The 23,997-nt window shown below is 34.8% G+C and overlaps 1 protein-coding gene across 2 annotated transcripts in view; it reads right to left on the bottom strand.

The window, feature by feature from the left end:
* Positions 1 to 23,516, bottom strand: part of LOC129005096 (peroxisomal N(1)-acetyl-spermine/spermidine oxidase-like) — a 108,992-nt gene extending 85,476 nt beyond the window's left edge. For both annotated transcript variants that reach the window (XM_054433891.1, XM_054433890.1), the window contains exons 1-2: positions 23,171 to 23,516; positions 22,388 to 22,557 (exon numbers count right to left, since the gene is read on the bottom strand). In XM_054433891.1, coding sequence (XP_054289866.1) covers positions 22,388 to 22,557; positions 23,171 to 23,342 — 342 coding nt within the window. In that variant the 5' untranslated portion in view covers positions 23,343 to 23,516. The remainder of the gene's footprint in view (positions 1 to 22,387; positions 22,558 to 23,170) is intronic.
* Positions 23,517 to 23,997: the final 481 nt, after the last annotated feature.

The following is a 23,997-nucleotide window of genomic DNA, read 5'->3' as shown; positions in this document are numbered from 1 at the left end:
CAAATTTAACGGCCCTATATATTTCGAATTCTTCCAAGGTGTTTGTATTAAATCGGTCATTTGAGAGGTGTAGGATTTTCATGTTATTATCAATATTAGTGTAATTGTGGTTGTGAGAAATCAGATGTTCTGCAAAGGTCGAGGTCTGTGCCGCTGTAGTTCTTTTCGGTAGATGTTCTTTAAACCTTTTGTTGAAAGAACGGGATGTTTGGCCTATATAATATTTTGGGCAGTCATTACAATTGATTTGGTAAACTCCTGTTTTCTCAAAGGTTGCAGTAGGTGTCTGGGGACGATTTTTTAATAAAGAACCTAGTTTATTATCAGTTTTGAACAAAACTGTGATTTTATTGCTGTTCATTATATTTTTAAATTTAGTGCTGAGGAACGAACCATACTTCGCAGAAACATAGGTTTTCTTTTCTTTATTTTCGGTTTTTTTATTTTTATGCTTGGAAATCAGTTTATCAATCAGGTTGCTTTGGAAACCATTGGAAACAGCTATATGTTTGATTGTATTGATTTCTTCGGTATAATCTATTGTGTTCATTGGTATGGAGAGGAGTCTATGGACAAAACTGTTGTAAGCTGCTAATTTTTGAGAGTATGGATGATGGGAATCTGCGTGGATGGTCTGATCTGTACTAGTTGGTTTCCGATATATTTTGAATGTGAAATTATCATTTTTCTTCGTTATTGTCAAGTCCAAAAAATTCAGGCTATTGTTGGCCTCCTCTTCTAATGTGAATTTAATATTTTTATGCATGTTACACAAGTAATTGTTTAGCAGAGAGAGCTGTCTGTTGTTACCATTAAACAGAACTATGGTGTCGTCCACGTATCTGTAATAAAAGATTATCTTATCTTTGTAACGATTATCTGAGGTAAACAAATGTTTGTTTTCGATGTGGTTGAGGAATATCTCGGCCATAATACTAGATAGTGGATAACCCATTGCTAGCCCATCTTTCTGGTTGTAAAAGTTATTTTCAAATTTAAAATAATTCTGTTTCAACACTATTCTTATAAGTGCTATGAGCTCGTTTACTGCTTGAAGGGGTAGCTTAGAGTGTTTATGTAAATTCTGTTCCAATATTTCTACTGTTTCCTGGATCGGGACATTTGTGTACAAGTTCACTATATCAAAAGATGCCAGTTTCATATTGCTTTTTATTGGTTGTGCCTTAATATTGTTTACTAATTCTATACTATTTTTAATGCTATGGTTGTTTTCCAACACGATCTCGTTCCTGATTATTTTGTCCAGTTTTTTTGCAATTTTGTAGGCGGGCGATGGTATGAAATTTACAAGGGGTCTGATTGGTACATCTGGCTTATGGATTTTCGGAAGTCCTCTAAGAATGGGTGCTTGGGGGTTGGTTACTTTCAGGGACAATATTTCATTAGCTGATAATAAATGTTTACTGCTAGAGATGGCTTTGTTTATTTCCTTTGAATTTTTGGCTGTGGGGTCCTTATCTAAGAGCTCTATTACATTGGTTTTATTCATAAAGTCTTTTACTTTGTTTACATATCTGTCGTGATACATTATTACTATGGAGTTGCCTTTATCGGCCTTAGTTATCAGGGCATTATTTTCAGCAAGTTTGTTCTTTATGCTTGTCAAGGTACGTTGCACGGGTCTGAATTTTAAGTGCTGTTTCCGTGTGTTTGATTTATTTCTAAGAACGTGTTTTGCTCTGTTTCCTATTAAAATGCGGGTGGAATCTCTTACTTCGTCATATTTTATACTTTTTATGGATGACTCAATGTCTAATAGTTCATGAACTAGGCTTGACTTTTTATTGTTTGGCTATTATGAATTGACGACCTTCAAATGAAGCGAGAAGACATCTGTACTGGCCCGACGATGACTCCTTTGTGAGTCGAAACCGGTTGCAATTTAGCAACAAATTGATCACATGAATGCAGGTATTTACACCAATATTTAGTATTTAACTGTGATCAGGAGGCTAAAATTCAATATAATGAAGTTAGACGCTGAGCAAGCTAAACTAGCCTTTCAGTACAAAGATGTCAAACTTAGACTAAATAAAACTATAGAGAACATCAAATTTAACAAGGCATGCATAGAACACAACATAATACCTAACTACGTAAGAGTCAAAGTTAACAGTAAGTCTAGAGCAGCACTTAAAGCCAAAAAGTTGGCTGAACATAATTGGATTAAAAATGAAATTAAAAGTCTCTATTTCAAGAAAAATGTCCTTAACAAGTTAATGCTCAAGAAACATTTAGAGCTTTTAAACAGTATTCACGCTTCACAACAAAACAATGTTTTCAATGAAATCGAACAGCAGGTCTTAAGGAAAATTCTGGTAAAAAGAAAAACACAAAATAAAAAGATTTGTAACCTAATTGAAAGACAGCATACCAAAGAATTCATAAAATGTTCACACACATTTTTTCAGAGAGTAGTAAACCAAACAAAAATCGAATTTAATGATGATGAAGTTGCCTTGCTAAATAAAGGATTGAATTTCAATTTACCAAACAATAAAAAGTCAAGCCTAGTTCATGAACTATTAGACATTGAGTCATCCATAAAAAGTATAAAATATGACGAAGTAAGAGATTCCACCCGCATTTTAATAGGAAACAGAGCAAAACACGTTCTTAGAAATAAATCAAACACACGGAAACAGCACTTAAAATTCAGACCCGTGCAACGTACCTTGACAAGCATAAAGAACAAACTTGCTGAAAATAATGCCCTGATAACTAAGGCCGATAAAGGCAACTCCATAGTAATAATGTATCACGACAGATATGTAAACAAAGTAAAAGACTTTATGAATAAAACCAATGTAATAGAGCTCTTAGATAAGGACCCCACAGCCAAAAATTCAAAGGAAATAAACAAAGCCATCTCTAGCAGTAAACATTTATTATCAGCTAATGAAATATTGTCCCTGAAAGTAACCAACCCCCAAGCACCCATTCTTAGAGGACTTCCGAAAATCCATAAGCCAGATGTACCAATCAGACCCCTTGTAAATTTCATACCATCGCCCGCCTACAAAATTGCAAAAAAACTGGACAAAATAATCAGGAACGAGATCGTGTTGGAAAACAACCATAGCATTAAAAATAGTATAGAATTAGTAAACAATATTAAGGCACAACCAATAAAAAGCAATATGAAACTGGCATCTTTTGATATAGTGAACTTGTACACAAATGTCCCGATCCAGGAAACAGTAGAAATATTGGAACAGAATTTACATAAACACTCTAAGCTACCCCTTCAAGCAGTAAACGAGCTCATAGCACTTATAAGAATAGTGTTGAAACAGAATTATTTTAAATTTGAAAATAACTTTTACAACCAGAAAGATGGGCTAGCAATGGGTTATCCACTATCTAGTATTATGGCCGAGATATTCCTCAACCACATCGAAAACAAACATTTGTTTACCTCAGATAATCGTTACAAAGATAAGATAATCTTTTATTACAGATACGTGGACGACACCATAGTTCTGTTTAATGGTAACAACAGACAGCTCTCTCTGCTAAACAATTACTTGTGTAACATGCATAAAAATATTAAATTCACATTAGAAGAGGAGGCCAACAATAGCCTGAATTTTTTGGACTTGACAATAACGAAGAAAAATGATAATTTCACATTCAAAATATATCGGAAACCAACTAGTACAGATCAGACCATCCACGCAGATTCCCATCATCCATACTCTCAAAAATTAGCAGCTTACAACAGTTTTGTCCATAGACTCCTCTCCATACCAATGAACACAATAGATTATACCGAAGAAATCAATACAATCAAACATATAGCTGTTTCCAATGGTTTCCAAAGCAACCTGATTGATAAACTGATTTCCAAGCATAAAAATAAAAAAACCGAAAATAAAGAAAAGAAAACCTATGTTTCTGCGAAGTATGGTTCGTTCCTCAGCACTAAATTTAAAAATATAATGAACAGCAATAAAATCACAGTTTCGTTCAAAACTGATAATAAACTAGGTTCTTTATTAAAAAATCGTCCCCAGACACCTACTGCAACCTTTGAGAAAACAGGAGTTTACCAAATCAATTGTAATGACTGCCCAAAATATTATATAGGCCAAACATCCCGTTCTTTCAACAAAAGGTTTAAAGAACATCTACCGAAAAGAACTACAGCGGCACAGACCTCGACCTTTGCAGAACATCTGATTTCTCACAACCACAATTACACTAATATTGATAATAACATGAAAATCCTACACCTCTCAAATGACCGATTTAATACAAACACCTTGGAAGAATTCGAAATATATAGGGCCGTTAAATTTGACAGCCAAAACATCATCAATGACAAGATTTCATTTCAATCAAATTACATTTACGACACTGCAATCAAGATACTAGCGCAAGGGACAGTTGTGAATGAAGTTATCAGCTGATCGGGAAATCCAGGCACGACGTCATCACTGACCACGCTGATCCTGACCGGCAGTCTAGACATAACCCCCGCCCGATCACGTCGTGTCCCGTTACCGTACTGTATCATCTTTCGTTTTTAGCCCTAAATGTTTGTTTTTATGTTCGTGTACGTGTGCGTGTTAAATGTATTTATTTATCATGAATTGACGACCTTCAAATGAAGCGAGAAGACATCTGTACTGGCCCGACGATGACTCCTTTGTGAGTCGAAACCGGTTGCAATTTAGCAACAAATTGATCACATGAATGCAGGTATTTACACCATTATTTAGTATTTAACTGTGATCAGGAGGCTAAAATTCAATATAATGAAGTTAGACGCTGAGCAAGCTAAACTAGCCTTTCAGTACAAAGATGTCAAACTTAGACTAAATAAAACTATAGAGAACATCAAATTTAACAAGGCATGCATAGAACACAACATAATACCTAACTACGTAAGAGTCAAAGTTAACAGTAAGTCTAGAGCAGCACTTAAAGCCAAAAAGTTGGCTGAACATAATTGGATTAAAAATGAAATTAAAAGTCTCTATTTCAAGAAAAATTTCCTTAACAAGTTAATGCTCAAGAAACATTTAGAGCTTTTAAACAGTATTCACGCTTCACAACAAAACAATGTTTTCAATGAAATCGAACAGCAGGAAAATTCTGGTAAAAAGAAAAACACAAAATAAAAAGATTCGTAACCTAATTGAAAGACAGCATACCAAAGAATTCATAAAATGTTCACACACATTTTTTCAGAGAGTAGTAAACCAAACAAAAATCGAATTTAATGATGATGAAGTTGCCTTGCTAAATAAAGGATTGAATTTCAATTTACCAAACAATAAAAAGTCAAGCCTAGTTCATGAACTATTAGACATTGAGTCATCCATAAAAAGTATAAAATATGACGAAGTAAGAGATTCCACCCGCATTTTAATAGGAAACAGAGCAAAACACGTTCTTAGAAATAAATCAAACACACGGAAACAGCACTTAAAATTCAGACCCGTGCAACGTACCTTGACAAGCATAAAGAACAAACTTGCTGAAAATAATGCCCTGATAACTAAGGCCGATAAAGGCAACTCCATAGTAATAATGTATCACGACAGATATGTAAACAAAGTAAAAGACTTTATGAATAAAACCAATGTAATAGAGCTCTTAGATAAGGACCCCACAGCCAAAAATTCAAAGGAAATAAACAAAGCCATCTCTAGCAGTAAACATTTATTATCAGCTAATGAAATATTGTCCCTGAAAGTAACCAACCCCCAAGCACCCATTCTTAGAGGACTTCCGAAAATCCATAAGCCAGATGTACCAATCAGACCCCTTGTAAATTTCATACCATCGCCCGCCTACAAAATTGCAAAAAAACTGGACAAAATAATCAGGAACGAGATCGTGTTGGAAAACAACCATAGCATTAAAAATAGTATAGAATTAGTAAACAATATTAAGGCACAACCAATAAAAAGCAATATGAAACTGGCATCTTTTGATATAGTGAACTTGTACACAAATGTCCCGATCCAGGAAACAGTAGAAATATTGGAACAGAATTTACATAAACACTCTAAGCTACCCCTTCAAGCAGTAAACGAGCTCATAGCACTTATAAGAATAGTGTTGAAACAGAATTATTTTAAATTTGAAAATAACTTTTACAACCAGAAAGATGGGCTAGCAATGGGTTATCCACTATCTAGTATTATGGCCGAGATATTCCTCAACCACATCGAAAACAAACATTTGTTTACCTCAGATAATCGTTACAAAGATAAGATAATCTTTTATTACAGATACGTGGACGACACCATAGTTCTGTTTAATGGTAACAACAGACAGCTCTCTCTGCTAAACAATTACTTGTGTAACATGCATAAAAATATTAAATTCACATTAGAAGAGGAGGCCAACAATAGCCTGAATTTTTTGGACTTGACAATAACGAAGAAAAATGATAATTTCACATTCAAAATATATCGGAAACCAACTAGTACAGATCAGACCATCCACGCAGATTCCCATCATCCATACTCTCAAAAATTAGCAGCTTACAACAGTTTTGTCCATAGACTCCTCTCCATACCAATGAACACAATAGATTATACCGAAGAAATCAATACAATCAAACATATAGCTGTTTCCAATGGTTTCCAAAGCAACCTGATTGATAAACTGATTTCCAAGCATAAAAATAAAAAAACCGAAAATAAAGAAAAGAAAACCTATGTTTCTGCGAAGTATGGTTCGTTCCTCAGCACTAAATTTAAAAATATAATGAACAGCAATAAAATCACAGTTTCGTTCAAAACTGATAATAAACTAGGTTCTTTATTAAAAAATCGTCCCCAGACACCTACTGCAACCTTTGAGAAAACAGGAGTTTACCAAATCAATTGTAATGACTGCCCAAAATATTATATAGGCCAAACATCCCGTTCTTTCAACAAAAGGTTTAAAGAACATCTACCGAAAAGAACTACAGCGGCACAGACCTCGACCTTTGCAGAACATCTGATTTCTCACAACCACAATTACACTAATATTGATAATAACATGAAAATCCTACACCTCTCAAATGACCGATTTAATACAAACACCTTGGAAGAATTCGAAATATATAGGGCCGTTAAATTTGACAGCCAAAACATCATCAATGACAAGATTTCATTTCAATCAAATTACATTTACGACACTGCAATCAAGATACTAGCGCAAGGGACAGTTGTGAATGAAGTTATCAGCTGATCGGGAAATCCAGGCACGACGTCATCACTGACCACGCTGATCCTGACCGGCAGTCTAGACATAACCCCCGCCCGATCACGTCGTGTCCCGTTACCGTACTGTATCATCTTTCGTTTTTAGCCCTAAATGTTTGTTTTTATGTTCGTGTACGTGTGCGTGTTAAATGTATTTATTTATCATGAATTGACGACCTTCAAATGAAGCGAGAAGACATCTGTACTGGCCCGACGATGACTCCTTTGTGAGTCGAAACCGGTTGCAATTTAGCAACAAATTGATCACATGAATGCAGGTATTTACACCATTATTTAGTATTTAACTGTGATCAGGAGGCTAAAATTCAATATAATGAAGTTAGACGCTGAGCAAGCTAAACTAGCCTTTCAGTACAAAGATGTCAAACTTAGACTAAATAAAACTATAGAGAACATCAAATTTAACAAGGCATGCATAGAACACAACATAATACCTAACTACGTAAGAGTCAAAGTTAACAGTAAGTCTAGAGCAGCACTTAAAGCCAAAAAGTTGGCTGAACATAATTGGATTAAAAATGAAATTAAAAGTCTCTATTTCAAGAAAAATTTCCTTAACAAGTTAATGCTCAAGAAACATTTAGAGCTTTTAAACAGTATTCACGCTTCACAACAAAACAATGTTTTCAATGAAATCGAACAGCAGGAAAATTCTGGTAAAAAGAAAAACACAAAATAAAAAGATTCGTAACCTAATTGAAAGACAGCATACCAAAGAATTCATAAAATGTTCACACACATTTTTTCAGAGAGTAGTAAACCAAACAAAAATCGAATTTAATGATGATGAAGTTGCCTTGCTAAATAAAGGATTGAATTTCAATTTACCAAACAATAAAAAGTCAAGCCTAGTTCATGAACTATTAGACATTGAGTCATCCATAAAAAGTATAAAATATGACGAAGTAAGAGATTCCACCCGCATTTTAATAGGAAACAGAGCAAAACACGTTCTTAGAAATAAATCAAACACACGGAAACAGCACTTAAAATTCAGACCCGTGCAACGTACCTTGACAAGCATAAAGAACAAACTTGCTGAAAATAATGCCCTGATAACTAAGGCCGATAAAGGCAACTCCATAGTAATAATGTATCACGACAGATATGTAAACAAAGTAAAAGACTTTATGAATAAAACCAATGTAATAGAGCTCTTAGATAAGGACCCCACAGCCAAAAATTCAAAGGAAATAAACAAAGCCATCTCTAGCAGTAAACATTTATTATCAGCTAATGAAATATTGTCCCTGAAAGTAACCAACCCCCAAGCACCCATTCTTAGAGGACTTCCGAAAATCCATAAGCCAGATGTACCAATCAGACCCCTTGTAAATTTCATACCATCGCCCGCCTACAAAATTGCAAAAAAACTGGACAAAATAATCAGGAACGAGATCGTGTTGGAAAACAACCATAGCATTAAAAATAGTATAGAATTAGTAAACAATATTAAGGCACAACCAATAAAAAGCAATATGAAACTGGCATCTTTTGATATAGTGAACTTGTACACAAATGTCCCGATCCAGGAAACAGTAGAAATATTGGAACAGAATTTACATAAACACTCTAAGCTACCCCTTCAAGCAGTAAACGAGCTCATAGCACTTATAAGAATAGTGTTGAAACAGAATTATTTTAAATTTGAAAATAACTTTTACAACCAGAAAGATGGGCTAGCAATGGGTTATCCACTATCTAGTATTATGGCCGAGATATTCCTCAACCACATCGAAAACAAACATTTGTTTACCTCAGATAATCGTTACAAAGATAAGATAATCTTTTATTACAGATACGTGGACGACACCATAGTTCTGTTTAATGGTAACAACAGACAGCTCTCTCTGCTAAACAATTACTTGTGTAACATGCATAAAAATATTAAATTCACATTAGAAGAGGAGGCCAACAATAGCCTGAATTTTTTGGACTTGACAATAACGAAGAAAAATGATAATTTCACATTCAAAATATATCGGAAACCAACTAGTACAGATCAGACCATCCACGCAGATTCCCATCATCCATACTCTCATCAAAAATTAGCAGCTTACAACAGTTTTGTCCATAGACTCCTCTCCATACCAATGAACACAATAGATTATACCGAAGAAATCAATACAATCAAACATATAGCTGTTTCCAATGGTTTCCAAAGCAACCTGATTGATAAACTGATTTCCAAGCATAAAAATAAAAAAACCGAAAATAAAGAAAAGAAAACCTATGTTTCTGCGAAGTATGGTTCGTTCCTCAGCACTAAATTTAAAAATATAATGAACAGCAATAAAATCACAGTTTCGTTCAAAACTGATAATAAACTAGGTTCTTTATTAAAAAATCGTCCCCAGACACCTACTGCAACCTTTGAGAAAACAGGAGTTTACCAAATCAATTGTAATGACTGCCCAAAATATTATATAGGCCAAACATCCCGTTCTTTCAACAAAAGGTTTAAAGAACATCTACCGAAAAGAACTACAGCGGCACAGACCTCGACCTTTGCAGAACATCTGATTTCTCACAACCACAATTACACTAATATTGATAATAACATGAAAATCCTACACCTCTCAAATGACCGATTTAATACAAACACCTTGGAAGAATTCGAAATATATAGGGCCGTTAAATTTGACAGCCAAAACATCATCAATGACAAGATTTCATTTCAATCAAATTACATTTACGACACTGCAATCAAGATACTAGCGCAAGGGACAGTTGTGAATGAAGTTATCAGCTGATCGGGAAATCCAGGCACGACGTCATCACTGACCACGCTGATCCTGACCGGCAGTCTAGACATAACCCCCGCCCGATCACGTCGTGTCCCGTTACCGTACTGTATCATCTTTCGTTTTTAGCCCTAAATGTTTGTTTTTATGTTCGTGTACGTGTGCGTGTTAAATGTATTTATTTATCATGAATTGACGACCTTCAAATGAAGCGAGAAGACATCTGTACTGGCCCGACGATGACTCCTTTGTGAGTCGAAACCGGTTGCAATTTAGCAACAAATTGATCACATGAATGCAGGTATTTACACCATTATTTAGTATTTAACTGTGATCAGGAGGCTAAAATTCAATATAATGAAGTTAGACGCTGAGCAAGCTAAACTAGCCTTTCAGTACAAAGATGTCAAACTTAGACTAAATAAAACTATAGAGAACATCAAATTTAACAAGGCATGCATAGAACACAACATAATACCTAACTACGTAAGAGTCAAAGTTAACAGTAAGTCTAGAGCAGCACTTAAAGCCAAAAAGTTGGCTGAACATAATTGGATTAAAAATGAAATTAAAAGTCTCTATTTCAAGAAAAATTTCCTTAACAAGTTAATGCTCAAGAAACATTTAGAGCTTTTAAACAGTATTCACGCTTCACAACAAAACAATGTTTTCAATGAAATCGAACAGCAGGAAAATTCTGGTAAAAAGAAAAACACAAAATAAAAAGATTCGTAACCTAATTGAAAGACAGCATACCAAAGAATTCATAAAATGTTCACACACATTTTTTCAGAGAGTAGTAAACCAAACAAAAATCGAATTTAATGATGATGAAGTTGCCTTGCTAAATAAAGGATTGAATTTCAATTTACCAAACAATAAAAAGTCAAGCCTAGTTCATGAACTATTAGACATTGAGTCATCCATAAAAAGTATAAAATATGACGAAGTAAGAGATTCCACCCGCATTTTAATAGGAAACAGAGCAAAACACGTTCTTAGAAATAAATCAAACACACGGAAACAGCACTTAAAATTCAGACCCGTGCAACGTACCTTGACAAGCATAAAGAACAAACTTGCTGAAAATAATGCCCTGATAACTAAGGCCGATAAAGGCAACTCCATAGTAATAATGTATCACGACAGATATGTAAACAAAGTAAAAGACTTTATGAATAAAACCAATGTAATAGAGCTCTTAGATAAGGACCCCACAGCCAAAAATTCAAAGGAAATAAACAAAGCCATCTCTAGCAGTAAACATTTATTATCAGCTAATGAAATATTGTCCCTGAAAGTAACCAACCCCCAAGCACCCATTCTTAGAGGACTTCCGAAAATCCATAAGCCAGATGTACCAATCAGACCCCTTGTAAATTTCATACCATCGCCCGCCTACAAAATTGCAAAAAAACTGGACAAAATAATCAGGAACGAGATCGTGTTGGAAAACAACCATAGCATTAAAAATAGTATAGAATTAGTAAACAATATTAAGGCACAACCAATAAAAAGCAATATGAAACTGGCATCTTTTGATATAGTGAACTTGTACACAAATGTCCCGATCCAGGAAACAGTAGAAATATTGGAACAGAATTTACATAAACACTCTAAGCTACCCCTTCAAGCAGTAAACGAGCTCATAGCACTTATAAGAATAGTGTTGAAACAGAATTATTTTAAATTTGAAAATAACTTTTACAACCAGAAAGATGGGCTAGCAATGGGTTATCCACTATCTAGTATTATGGCCGAGATATTCCTCAACCACATCGAAAACAAACATTTGTTTACCTCAGATAATCGTTACAAAGATAAGATAATCTTTTATTACAGATACGTGGACGACACCATAGTTCTGTTTAATGGTAACAACAGACAGCTCTCTCTGCTAAACAATTACTTGTGTAACATGCATAAAAATATTAAATTCACATTAGAAGAGGAGGCCAACAATAGCCTGAATTTTTTGGACTTGACAATAACGAAGAAAAATGATAATTTCACATTCAAAATATATCGGAAACCAACTAGTACAGATCAGACCATCCACGCAGATTCCCATCATCCATACTCTCAAAAATTAGCAGCTTACAACAGTTTTGTCCATAGACTCCTCTCCATACCAATGAACACAATAGATTATACCGAAGAAATCAATACAATCAAACATATAGCTGTTTCCAATGGTTTCCAAAGCAACCTGATTGATAAACTGATTTCCAAGCATAAAAATAAAAAAACCGAAAATAAAGAAAAGAAAACCTATGTTTCTGCGAAGTATGGTTCGTTCCTCAGCACTAAATTTAAAAATATAATGAACAGCAATAAAATCACAGTTTCGTTCAAAACTGATAATAAACTAGGTTCTTTATTAAAAAATCGTCCCCAGACACCTACTGCAACCTTTGAGAAAACAGGAGTTTACCAAATCAATTGTAATGACTGCCCAAAATATTATATAGGCCAAACATCCCGTTCTTTCAACAAAAGGTTTAAAGAACATCTACCGAAAAGAACTACAGCGGCACAGACCTCGACCTTTGCAGAACATCTGATTTCTCACAACCACAATTACACTAATATTGATAATAACATGAAAATCCTACACCTCTCAAATGACCGATTTAATACAAACACCTTGGAAGAATTCGAAATATATAGGGCCGTTAAATTTGACAGCCAAAACATCATCAATGACAAGATTTCATTTCAATCAAATTACATTTACGACACTGCAATCAAGATACTAGCGCAAGGGACAGTTGTGAATGAAGTTATCAGCTGATCGGGAAATCCAGGCACGACGTCATCACTGACCACGCTGATCCTGACCGGCAGTCTAGACATAACCCCCGCCCGATCACGTCGTGTCCCGTTACCGTACTGTATCATCTTTCGTTTTTAGCCCTAAATGTTTGTTTTTATGTTCGTGTACGTGTGCGTGTTAAATGTATTTATTTATCATGAATTGACGACCTTCAAATGAAGCGAGAAGACATCTGTACTGGCCCGACGATGACTCCTTTGTGAGTCGAAACCGGTTGCAATTTAGCAACAAATTGATCACATGAATGCAGGTATTTACACCATTATTTAGTATTTAACTGTGATCAGGAGGCTAAAATTCAATATAATGAAGTAATACAGTGTGATTTGAAATGGCAACTAAAGCTCCAGATATTTCAGTACAGACTAAAAAAATAGTGTTTAGTGTTTATCAAAACCTAAAGGATATAGTTAAGACCCATCCAAATGTTACAGTATTGGAATTATTCTCAAACAGACAACAAGCTACTGCAGATGCATGCTCATTGTCACTTCGAAGTATTCAAAGAATTACCGCAGAAGGAAACAAAAATCCTATACATAATAATTGTAGGAACCAATTTCTATCATCTACAAAAAAGAAGCCTCATAAAAAGTGGATTACAGGCCTTGACGGCTTTGACAGAGATGTCGTGCGACGTACTGTATTAGAGTTCTATGATCGAGGAGAATATGTGACCTGTGATAAACTGAAGAATGTTTTAAGAGATAAAATCGGGTTTAGAGGGGGGCGAGACTCTATGCGGAAGGTTTTAAAAAAATGTGGGTTCACATTTAAGAAGTGTAATGATGGTAGGCGTTTTTTAATGGAAAGAGACGACATAGTAACAGCAAGATTAGAATTCCTCCGAAAAATGCATGACTTAAGAGAAGATCCACTACAGCGGCCTATAGTTTACCTGGATGAAACCTGGATTAACCAAAATCATTCAAAGAAATACATTTGGCAACATTCGTCAAACGAAGGTGGTTTGCGTGTCCCAATCGGTAAAGGTTCGAGATTAATCATTGTTCACGCCGGATCAGCAAAGCACGGTTTCATTGAAGGAGCTGAGCTGGTGTTTCAGTCCAAATGTACAGGTGACTACCACAAGGAAATGAACCACGAAGTTTTCACAGAATGGTTTGTAGATATGTTGAAACTCTTAGATGAGGGGTGTATTGTTGTTATGGACAATGCCAGCTATCACTCAAAACTGAAAGAAAAAATTCCCTCTTCAAAGACTAAAAAAAAGGACATTACAGAATGGCTAACCAGCAAAGGGATACCTCACAACCCGAGACACACTGTCAGAGAATTATTAAACATCGTCAGAAGTCACAGAAAGGAATATAAAAGATTCGAAATCGATGACATTGCTCTGTGGATGGGGCATGAAGTGGTGAGACTTCCCCCGTACCATTGTCAGTACAACCCTATAGAATTGATTTGGTCACAGGTGAAAGGGGAGGTGGCAGAGCAAAACAAAACTTTTAAGATTAAAGATGTGAGAAATTTACTGGAAGAGTCTATTAAACGTGTTACTGTTGAAGATTGGAAAAACTGCGTGCGACACAGTGAGAATATTCAGAAAGAGGACTTTTTAAAGGAAATAAGCATCCGTGATGACAACTTCCAGCGTATCGTAGTTGATCTCCAGAACGACACAACTGACAGCGACAGTACCGATGACATTGATATGGAGAGCACAGACGGAATCGAATTCTAACAATATTGAAAACCGTGGCAATCAAAGGGTTAATATTGATTGTAGAATAATAATGTAAATGTTGTTATAATATACCAACATCAACGACTTTAATGACTAATAATGTTATATCAGAAATTAATTATTTTGTTTAGTTACTATTTTAATTAAATTATTTTTAATACTGCTAATGAAAATATTATTCTAATTTAGCTTTGATAGCTTTTAAATTTGAGCTGTAACCTTTTGATCTTTTAATTTTATTTTTTTAATATTGCTCAAATTGAGCAGTTTACAACGCCGAAAAAATGTCACCGCGAGTCCACAGACTGGCTGTAACAAATCTGCGGGATCGCTTTCAAAGCGATCTTTTGAAAACGTAACACTGATTCGCTCACTTATAAATACGTAAGTCCACGGGCTCACTTTTCCAATCCATGAGCAGAAATGAACCTTTGAGATCGTTATTGGTTGTATAGTGGTGTTTATAGGTGATTATAGCTCGATTGAAAATAGAAAAGTGGATATATATCCACTTTTCTGTCGAGCAGGTAAAAAGAATAAATAACAACTTTTTTTAATGGTGATGGATCTCTATAAGTCTTTAGTTACTCAGTGATCTAGTCACTGGGAGAAAAATGCTCCGTCAGAAACCTAGTACGTCACGGACTCCTTTTGCGTACTGGACGTTTGTGATAGGCGTAATTGCGTCCATTTATTTGTTTGTTAAATTCAAGTTCAGGTTATTTATCTGTATATTTAACCTATATTTTGTTATAAAAAGAGCTATATTTTTTAAGTGTTACAGTAATTTAGTTAGTTTTTTTTTATGGTTTTCTTAACTGTGTATGCTATACTAAACAAACTTTTAAACCAAGACGAATTTGATAACATTTTTCGCGTTTTATATAATAGCTACAAACACAGATTTCAGTGCCTAAATTTAGAAATTTTAGTATGGAATACCCCCTAGGCCCCCAGGATATAATTTGAAAATCAGCCTTTTCCAATCAAAAAACGTCTAATTCCAACCATGTATAAGGCCTGTATGAATTAGGTAAAAATGAAAAATAGAAGTGGTTTGTTTACGTCTTATACATAACAGCAAACAGCTGTCTTGGTCAGTTCCAGTGGAGGGGATAAGAGTTCTTCCCCTTAAACCGCCTAAATATTTCAGCCAGATTATAGTTGTTCTGCCTGTGCTTCGCAACAGGGCAATAATACTCAGGAGTATTCTCCAACTAAATTATTCAAAAACACAAATAATAAGAGTTTCAAACATTGCAAAATAAAAAAGTTGTCTCTTTTGTCTTTTGCTGGATATTTGTCGTTTATAAAAACCACACATTTTTTGGGCATGAACATGGATCAAAATTTAATGTTGAAAATTCACATTGAAACTACAGTAAAGAAACTAAACCCAGATTGTTTTCAAATGTATGTTTTAAGTTTAAGTAATGTAACAAATTTCAAAACCAAGCTTATGGTATACTAGCTGTGTGCCCGTTCTACGCACGGGGATCTTATCGCAGCCAGTTGAAACCTTCTTATATTAAGAACAGCTGTTGATTTGAATATTTTCAGATATGCTGGCAAAACAATTATAGTTAAACCTTCGCAAATACAGTATCTGACAGTTTCAAGCACAAGGCAAAACAAATGCTTCGCAATTAAATGTCACCCGGATCATGTTGGTCCATATGTTAAATCCAATGATTAAACTAAAAAAATGCTTTATAGATCTATGAGGCATATCCCTAAGGTAGGCCTGAAAGTTACTTTCCACAATGGTTAAAAGTATATAAGGTACTACATTAACCTCACAATTTAACACTTTATTCGGGTTGACATTTTTCATTACCAAGGTGCGATTGTCCTTTCCGTGAAACACTGAGAAATAAAGGGCATTAATGCGTTACCAACAGACATACACACACAAATCCAGAACTTAATTAGGGAATTTGCTACGCTTTAAGCATAACAAAGTATATATAAAATTAGTATTTGAAATCTTTGTTGATGTCATCAAATTTTATCATAACAATTTATATTTGCTTGGACCGAAGATGACCCGTAATGCTGTCGAAATGACGGCTTACTTTATGAAATGAAGTAGGCCTACTATAGACAATTTAGATTGGTAATTTATAATAAAAATTACCAAAATAGGCCACGAACTATTGATGCATAAACAACGTAAAGCGTTTAAACAATTCATGATGGTTTACTGAGTTTTACTAAAATGCGTTAGCCTATCGTTTTCTTAGCATAAACTAACATTTTGGAATCCAGACAGAAAAAGCAAAACTTATACAGTTAAATTGAATACGCCTGTAATAAATAAGGTGCAACACCAACGATAACTAATTTGTAAATTACAATGATGTTGTAGTACGTAAAAATTATTCTTGCTGCTACCAACGGTTCTAAGGGAAATCAGTACCAAAAACCAACGTTTACAGTTAAGAACTGTAGTACATCCGACCAACTGTATGCGTTAATCAAGTCCCGAGGATATCGATGTCTTGGTTTTGGATTTTCTCGTAAAAGGTTATTAGCAGTCAAAGTTATTTACCATTAATTGCTTTATTTATAAACAACTTTTAATGTAAATTTATCGGTGTCAGTTTGAAAAAAAAAACCTTATACTAACAACTGTTTTGTTATTTAACAGATTACGTATTCTCTAAACAATGATTGGTATAGGCTATCCATTAACATTAGAAGGGGATGTGATAAAAATCACACAACGTTGGGTTTTTGGACGTTTGTAATTTTATTTCTTAAGTAGCCTAGGTAGGCCGTGTATCTTAGGAAAAAGTACCGGCATCAAGGATCGTCGTCAAAAAGGTTGTTATGAATAATTGGCTAGGCGTACGTACCCAAGAGATGGACTATTTGCCTATTGGCTGTATGGTCCAGCGATTGCATCACACGGTGAGTAGGAACTATTGACTATATATATAGTCAATGGTAGGAACAGAAAGTGACACATTGGAAAATCGAGTTTAGCATCATCCGTAAACCTCTGTTACAATCACCTACTGCAGTTGTGATTTATTTACTTTACACTTTACACAACCGCCATTGAAGCGCCGTCACTGAGTGGATATCTTGTTTCTAAGCTATTGGCGACGATCATTATTAAATTTAAGTTTCCCACCCGTATACAACACAGATTCAAGTTCTTCTTTCTTGTTATCAAAACTCAAGAACAATTTCTTACACTAAAGAATTTCTGGTTCCTGACATGGATGATACCTAGTTAATTAATTTCATTTACGGTTACACTATTACACTATATTATTGAACTTGCGATTAATTAAATCCGTTATGTAAGAAAAACGTTTTTAATCTCACTTCGTTGAGATTCGCTTTCGAAGCGTTTGAAAATGGTTGCGGTATTTGTAAACAACATTTGTAAACATATCAGTGACAGCTAGAAAAAATAATCTTGATCCGAACAGCTGTTCGTTATTTCATAGATGATTATGTGATAAAAATTGGACGAAAACTTTAAAAATCGCACAAAACTGCATTTTTGAACATCCGTAATTTTATTTACAAAGTAGTGAGACCATATTTTAATGGCTAAAGACACTCTCACCAATCCAGTAAATACATTAAAACGACTTGGATCTTGATAGGTACTCTCGTTTTCCCGGAGAAGATTGCGTAAAATGCCATCTTGAGTGTTGCAGACAGACAGACAGACAGACAGACAGACAGAAATTTAGATGAGACTTGTTTCGGCTCCTTTAATTAATAAAACGTAAAAATAACCTAAAAATTTATGATTCTGAGCAATGTACAGACAAAACTCTAATTTTATTTATATAGATAGATATGCTTACATTATGATTAGATATCCCTACAATACAAATAATGAAAAACTGCTTTGAAAAATACTAAGCAACCATTGTTTACCGATACACAGTACTGTAGTTATCATAATGTTTGGTGTTATTGAGGTTAAACGTAAGTCCTGTTAACGTTTTGTAACATTGTGTAGGCCTAGTGTATGGAACAAGTTAATGAATAAGTTTGATAGAGTACATTAAAAACCTACTAAATAACAAAGAAAAATTAGTTTGACTACAGTAATAGCCAAACAGACACAGGAAGCAAACACAGGAAGTTGGATTTTTCATGTCCCGACAGGAGTCAAAACACAACTGACTTGCACTGTAAGGCAAAACTTCAAATTATTGAGACACATTCGTGCGAACTTTGACTTATAAAGGTAAACTTCGAGTTACTGAGACTCGATGACGGGAAAATTTGAGTTACAGAGGTTGAATTATTACTGATCAAAAATTTGGCTTGTTAAAGGTCAAATATTTAGAAACTTTGACTTATAAAGCTACTTTTAACATTATGATTAATGTGGATTTCAAGAGGATTTAATAATAGTCGAGATATTAAGGTTAGAGTATTTGAGGTTCTACTGTACCCCCGCCACAGCAAACCAGCAGGCCAAGCAAATTTCTATTTGCCTGATTTGATTATCAATTAAATCCAATTCAATAAAATTTAATTTAACAAGTACCTAGCTTAACTGCTACAGGAAGGGTAATAAAGTGTGTTTTTTAGAAAGTATTAATAGCTTGGTATAAAATAAATAAGTTTGCCAAGTTTGATCAAACTTTTGGGCTATTCAAAAATATGGACCCAACTTCATGACTTAGTATCTTATCTCAAACAGTATAAATTTCGGGCAAACATAAATTTTACACACTTCAAAAGAAGAAATTTAAAAGTTAATTTGACCATGGTTCCGTAAACGGCCGAAAAAGTTATCGCAACAATGGGCTGCCATTTTTTTACCATTAGTTCTTAGTAAGATTGCTATGCAGCATATAAGATTTTCTGTGTGATAGAGTTGCAAAAACTGAGTCTCCTATTTATTATGCGGCGGGCTTTTCACTTCGAATTCAGTATTGAACTACCGACTAGAAAAAGCATAACTCGTTGGTTTAGGCGATTTCAAGAAATTGCAGCTGTGCAATCAGTGATACAAGAGATGCTGTCTCGTTTGTGGGACAGGTTTGGCTATCACTTAGATGTTTGCCGTGCAGCACAGGGGGGACCCATTGAGCTTTGTAATCAATGTATAAATACAACTCTGAAATTTTCTCTTTCTAGCGGTGTGAAACTTAATTTTTCCGATTTATACTTTTTGAATAACAAAGTCCCGAAACTGGGTCCATATTTTTTAAGAGCCCTGTATATCCATAAACAAGCAAACTACAACAGTTTACTTATTCTTTAAATGAAAATAACAAAGGAATTTTAAATTTACAATTTTTTTAATTTTCTACGTAACAAATAGGCTAACTGTACAAAAACACTTCAAGATACTAAATTCTGTTTTTTTAAGCTCTACAAAATTATTGAAAAATGAGAAAACCCAATTTTTACACCACAAATCCCCCCATAAAATCCCGTTGGCATGGTCCGAGCATGTTGGTTCCCAAACTCGTTAGAATTAATGTAGGTGAATTCGAACGGATGGTGTTTTTGGCCTCTGGGGACATCAAAATGAAAAATGAAATTGGTCCGGGTTGTCAGAGCTGAAAATACCTTATTCGGGATAGTAATCTCCCGTATAGAAACACTTAGTCTAATAGGAGAAAGTATGTGTCATATTGCTGATAGGTACTGTTTATTGTAATATAATACTCAGCATGGTGTTTTCATTAGCTCAAATTGAGTATGTATTGTAGGTCTTTGTTATACCTATAAAAAATTTATTGGAGGAAACTGATAAGGATCCAGAACTTGTTTCTTTACAGCAATCCTTGAAAAATGGCACAATATGCAAATCGCTTGAATGCAGCCTTCATGAAGAAATCATGTTTTTCCAAAAGACAGAGTTGCCATCCCAAAACCACTGTAACGGTATGTCCTTTATGAATTACACAAGACACGTGGGGCATTGTTCGTATGAAATCGCTAGTTAACCTTTGGACCTTAACTGTGTTTTGGTTACTCTAACCCTAATTTATTTTTTCAGGTTGTAACAATGGCATTTAGGATTATGAATGCTTTCACCCACATTGCTTCTCAGTAGTTTACGTGTAGGCCTAGCATTCAAATACATTTCTGGTGACTGTGGACTGTGGTTTTATATCACAGATATTATAAGTGAAGTGTAGTATGTTAAACCAACCTGAACTAACATGGTGCGAACGTATGTGAGGAAAACTGATAGTGGTTCAAAGTATTCTCATGAAGACTTGGAAAAAGCACTCCAAAATGTTGCTTCTGGCCAGTCCACATTGAGAGGTGCTGCTAGGAAATACAAGATACCAGAAGTCATTCTCCATCACCACCGTTCTGGTAGAAGAGGGAAAAGTAGTACTTTGGGGAGACGAACAGGAATCCCATCACATGAGGAAGAAAAAGTGGTGAATGGGTAAAAGTGATGGAATGTTGGGGTTGATGCCATAGCAGAAAAGAGCTTCTAGAGGTGGTAGAGGAGTAGGCTATATAAAAAAAAAAAAACAAGATTACCAAACCCTTTAAAAATGGAGTACCCGGAGAGTAATGGTATCGGGGTTTCAAGAAACATCACAGATTATCAGTGAAACAACTACAAAGCCTAGAATATGCTAGGAAAAAATGTTCAGACCCATTGGGAAGTATTTTGAACTGTAGAAGAGCACATTGGACGACTTGAAAACCTAAATTCGGTAAACATTGATCAGGGGCAGATGTCTCTTAGATCATCTTTACCATGATTTAATTTAATCGATTAGGCTATTACATTTTGTTTTCATAATGAATGATGGTCAGAGGCATGTCCGGTAGACTGTCTAAAATTAGAATGATTTTATTTTATTGATTAAACTAACCACTACCTTGATCACAAAACAGTAGTCCATTGGTGATCACGTTAAACATTGGTTCACACATGGTACATTGGTTCTTACAGTAAAGTGTTGATTTACAATCCAAGTACCGTACGTGCATTTATTTGTTTAGGGACATCAGCAACCTATGGTTGAATGTTATTTCTATCTTCATTAGTAGTGAGATGATCTCTCTTTTATGTAGACGATAATTAGGGGTTGAATTTTCGTCTTCGGCACTGCATATTATCAACATTTAAATAGTTTTCTGTAAATTTGTGTTAAGACCCTTTAGTCATGTTGGGTGAGGTATGCCTATGTCTCGCATAACAAGAACTACCTAAACTAGACTCACACGTGTTTTTGATTTAGTAGAATACAACTGAAACTGTATCGTCATATTGGTGAAGCCATTCTTTAGTGTTATAGGGATAACAATTTTAATTTTGTTTTCACCAATTATCATTAGGTTCGAGAAATATGTCTCAAATCAAAATATATTTACATACGAGGTGGTCTTTGGTTGTTATCCTATTTTCAAGAGTATAGACTCAATAGAAAACATCATTTGGTTCTGTTTTGTAAAATATTTTATTTTAATACAAATTAGTTAACAAAATGTCTAGTAGGTCCGAGGCACCTGTCTCACGCTTAAAAATTCAATTTTTGTTTGTACATAAAGTAATGTTTGTATATATTTAAGGAGAAGAGTTTATTTTGTCAAATGTTATTTGTATTTTTAAGGTTGTTTTATTTTATATTATTAATAAAGAGATTTTTTCTTGGTGACATGTAGGCCTGGTTTGATCATCTTACCCTGAATTTAAAACTTATGTTAGGCCTACTTGATGATTTTTAATAAGTAGGGACGACGAAACCTAATTTCCGAGTGTATCCGGGCAATATACATTTTTTGGTTAAGTAGTATTACAAATTTGTCAAATATATTTTGTTTTATCCTCTACAAATTAGATCATAGACTATTTACCTATCACAATGTTAAAAACCATCACCTGTAGTGTTTTGAATGATACTTGTTTTCCATCCTCCATGGCAGCAACTACTTTATGTGGCTTAGGGACGTGAATGATGTCTATCAAATTATTAGCCATTGCAATCTCATACATTGGGTTCCCAAGGACCCCATGAATCCAGTTTGCGCCCAACTCAAACTTATTTTCATCTGAAACAATTATGAACAGCCATATAATATGTTAGACATAGATAACTTGAGTTTAAATGTGTTAGTAATAGTGTAATCTATAATACCATAATCAAATAGAGTACAGGTTGTCAGTAAAGGTAAATTTCAAATAAATTAGGTGAGTCGGTGGCTCAGTTGGTAGCGTCGCGGACATCGGGCCCAAGGCAGTAGTGTCGTGGGTTCGGATGCTGGTCACTGCCACAAACTTTTATCAGTACAGTTCACCTTTGTACTGTACCGGCTCACCCCTTACTTTGCTGTATACATTCCACGCACAGATCTGTAGTCTATGTGGACGGGCAAATGCAAGGTTAAAAGAGGCCGCCAACCTCTTTTTTAAAATAAAAATAAAAAATAGCTTATTGATCAAAGCTAGAAACTTCAGGGCTTTTAGGCCTACTGCAAAGAATTTGGTGACCTCCACCAGGTTTGAAGACAAGCATAGTAACCAATCATATACCCAGTCATAATATTTAATATAGATGGTTTTTAAGGAGGGTTAAAGGGTCAAAGCTCCGCTGGTGAGCCTAGGATAACTTAGGATAGGCCAGATAAAAAGTTGTAAGTTTCAACTTAAAATTAGGTTACATACCAACTCTAATGGAGACAATTCTGCCACCTACACGTTTCCTTGCTTCCAGGACTACGAAATCCGACTCTCCATTTTTAATTAAATGATTCGCTGCTGATAATCCAGCCATTCCAGCTCCAATTATAATAATTTTGCATTTCTTGAAAGTGAGATCAGCGTCGGAAGACGCCATCCCTATTAAAATATCACATAGGCTTTATCGCCTTATAAACTCTTCAAAAGAATCTTAATACAATATACAAATAGTTTTGAAGTATAACTATAAATGTGTTATTAGTAAATTAAGAATGTTAATGTTGAGTTGATAATTAGAAAGGCGAACAAGACTTCCCAAGGAGAGATATCATAGGCGGCAGAGGAAAGGCCTATCTACTAAAGCAAAAGCAAAGCAGACGCCAAATTGCCAATGTCAATTTTTTTTTTTTTTTCTTAATGCCTTTGGCTGACTTGGTATTTTAACCACTGAGCCATTATAACACATTATAACTGGAGTAACCACTCTGTGTTCAAAAAACGTACCACTGTTTTTGCTGGTTTTTTTGTTTTAGAGTTTCGTTTTGTTAGGTTGGCCGGGTGATCGGGTTGGTTAGGTGGGACTTGTCAAATTACAGGCAAAATCAAGATGGCGTCATCCTGTTTTGTTGATATGTGGTAAACAAAAATCTCTGCCAACTCAACATTATGATTGCAATATAAGTTTATTTATTTATTTTACGAACAAGAGCAACCCATTTAAACCGATGGTCATTATTTAATCAAATGCCATAGGCCTATTGGCCTAAACCAATATCTCCAAACCAGGAAACTTGAGTAGCCTATATTTACCA

The sequence above is a fragment of the Macrosteles quadrilineatus genome, unplaced genomic scaffold (genome assembly GCF_028750875.1).
Source record: "Macrosteles quadrilineatus isolate MER2022 unplaced genomic scaffold, UCM_ALF_1.0 Scaffold_15__1_contigs__length_3749704, whole genome shotgun sequence".
NCBI classification, from domain to species: Eukaryota; Metazoa; Arthropoda; class Insecta; order Hemiptera; family Cicadellidae; genus Macrosteles; species Macrosteles quadrilineatus.
The sequence above is the reverse complement of the archived record's forward strand: the minus strand, read 5'-3'. Positions and strand labels throughout refer to the sequence as shown.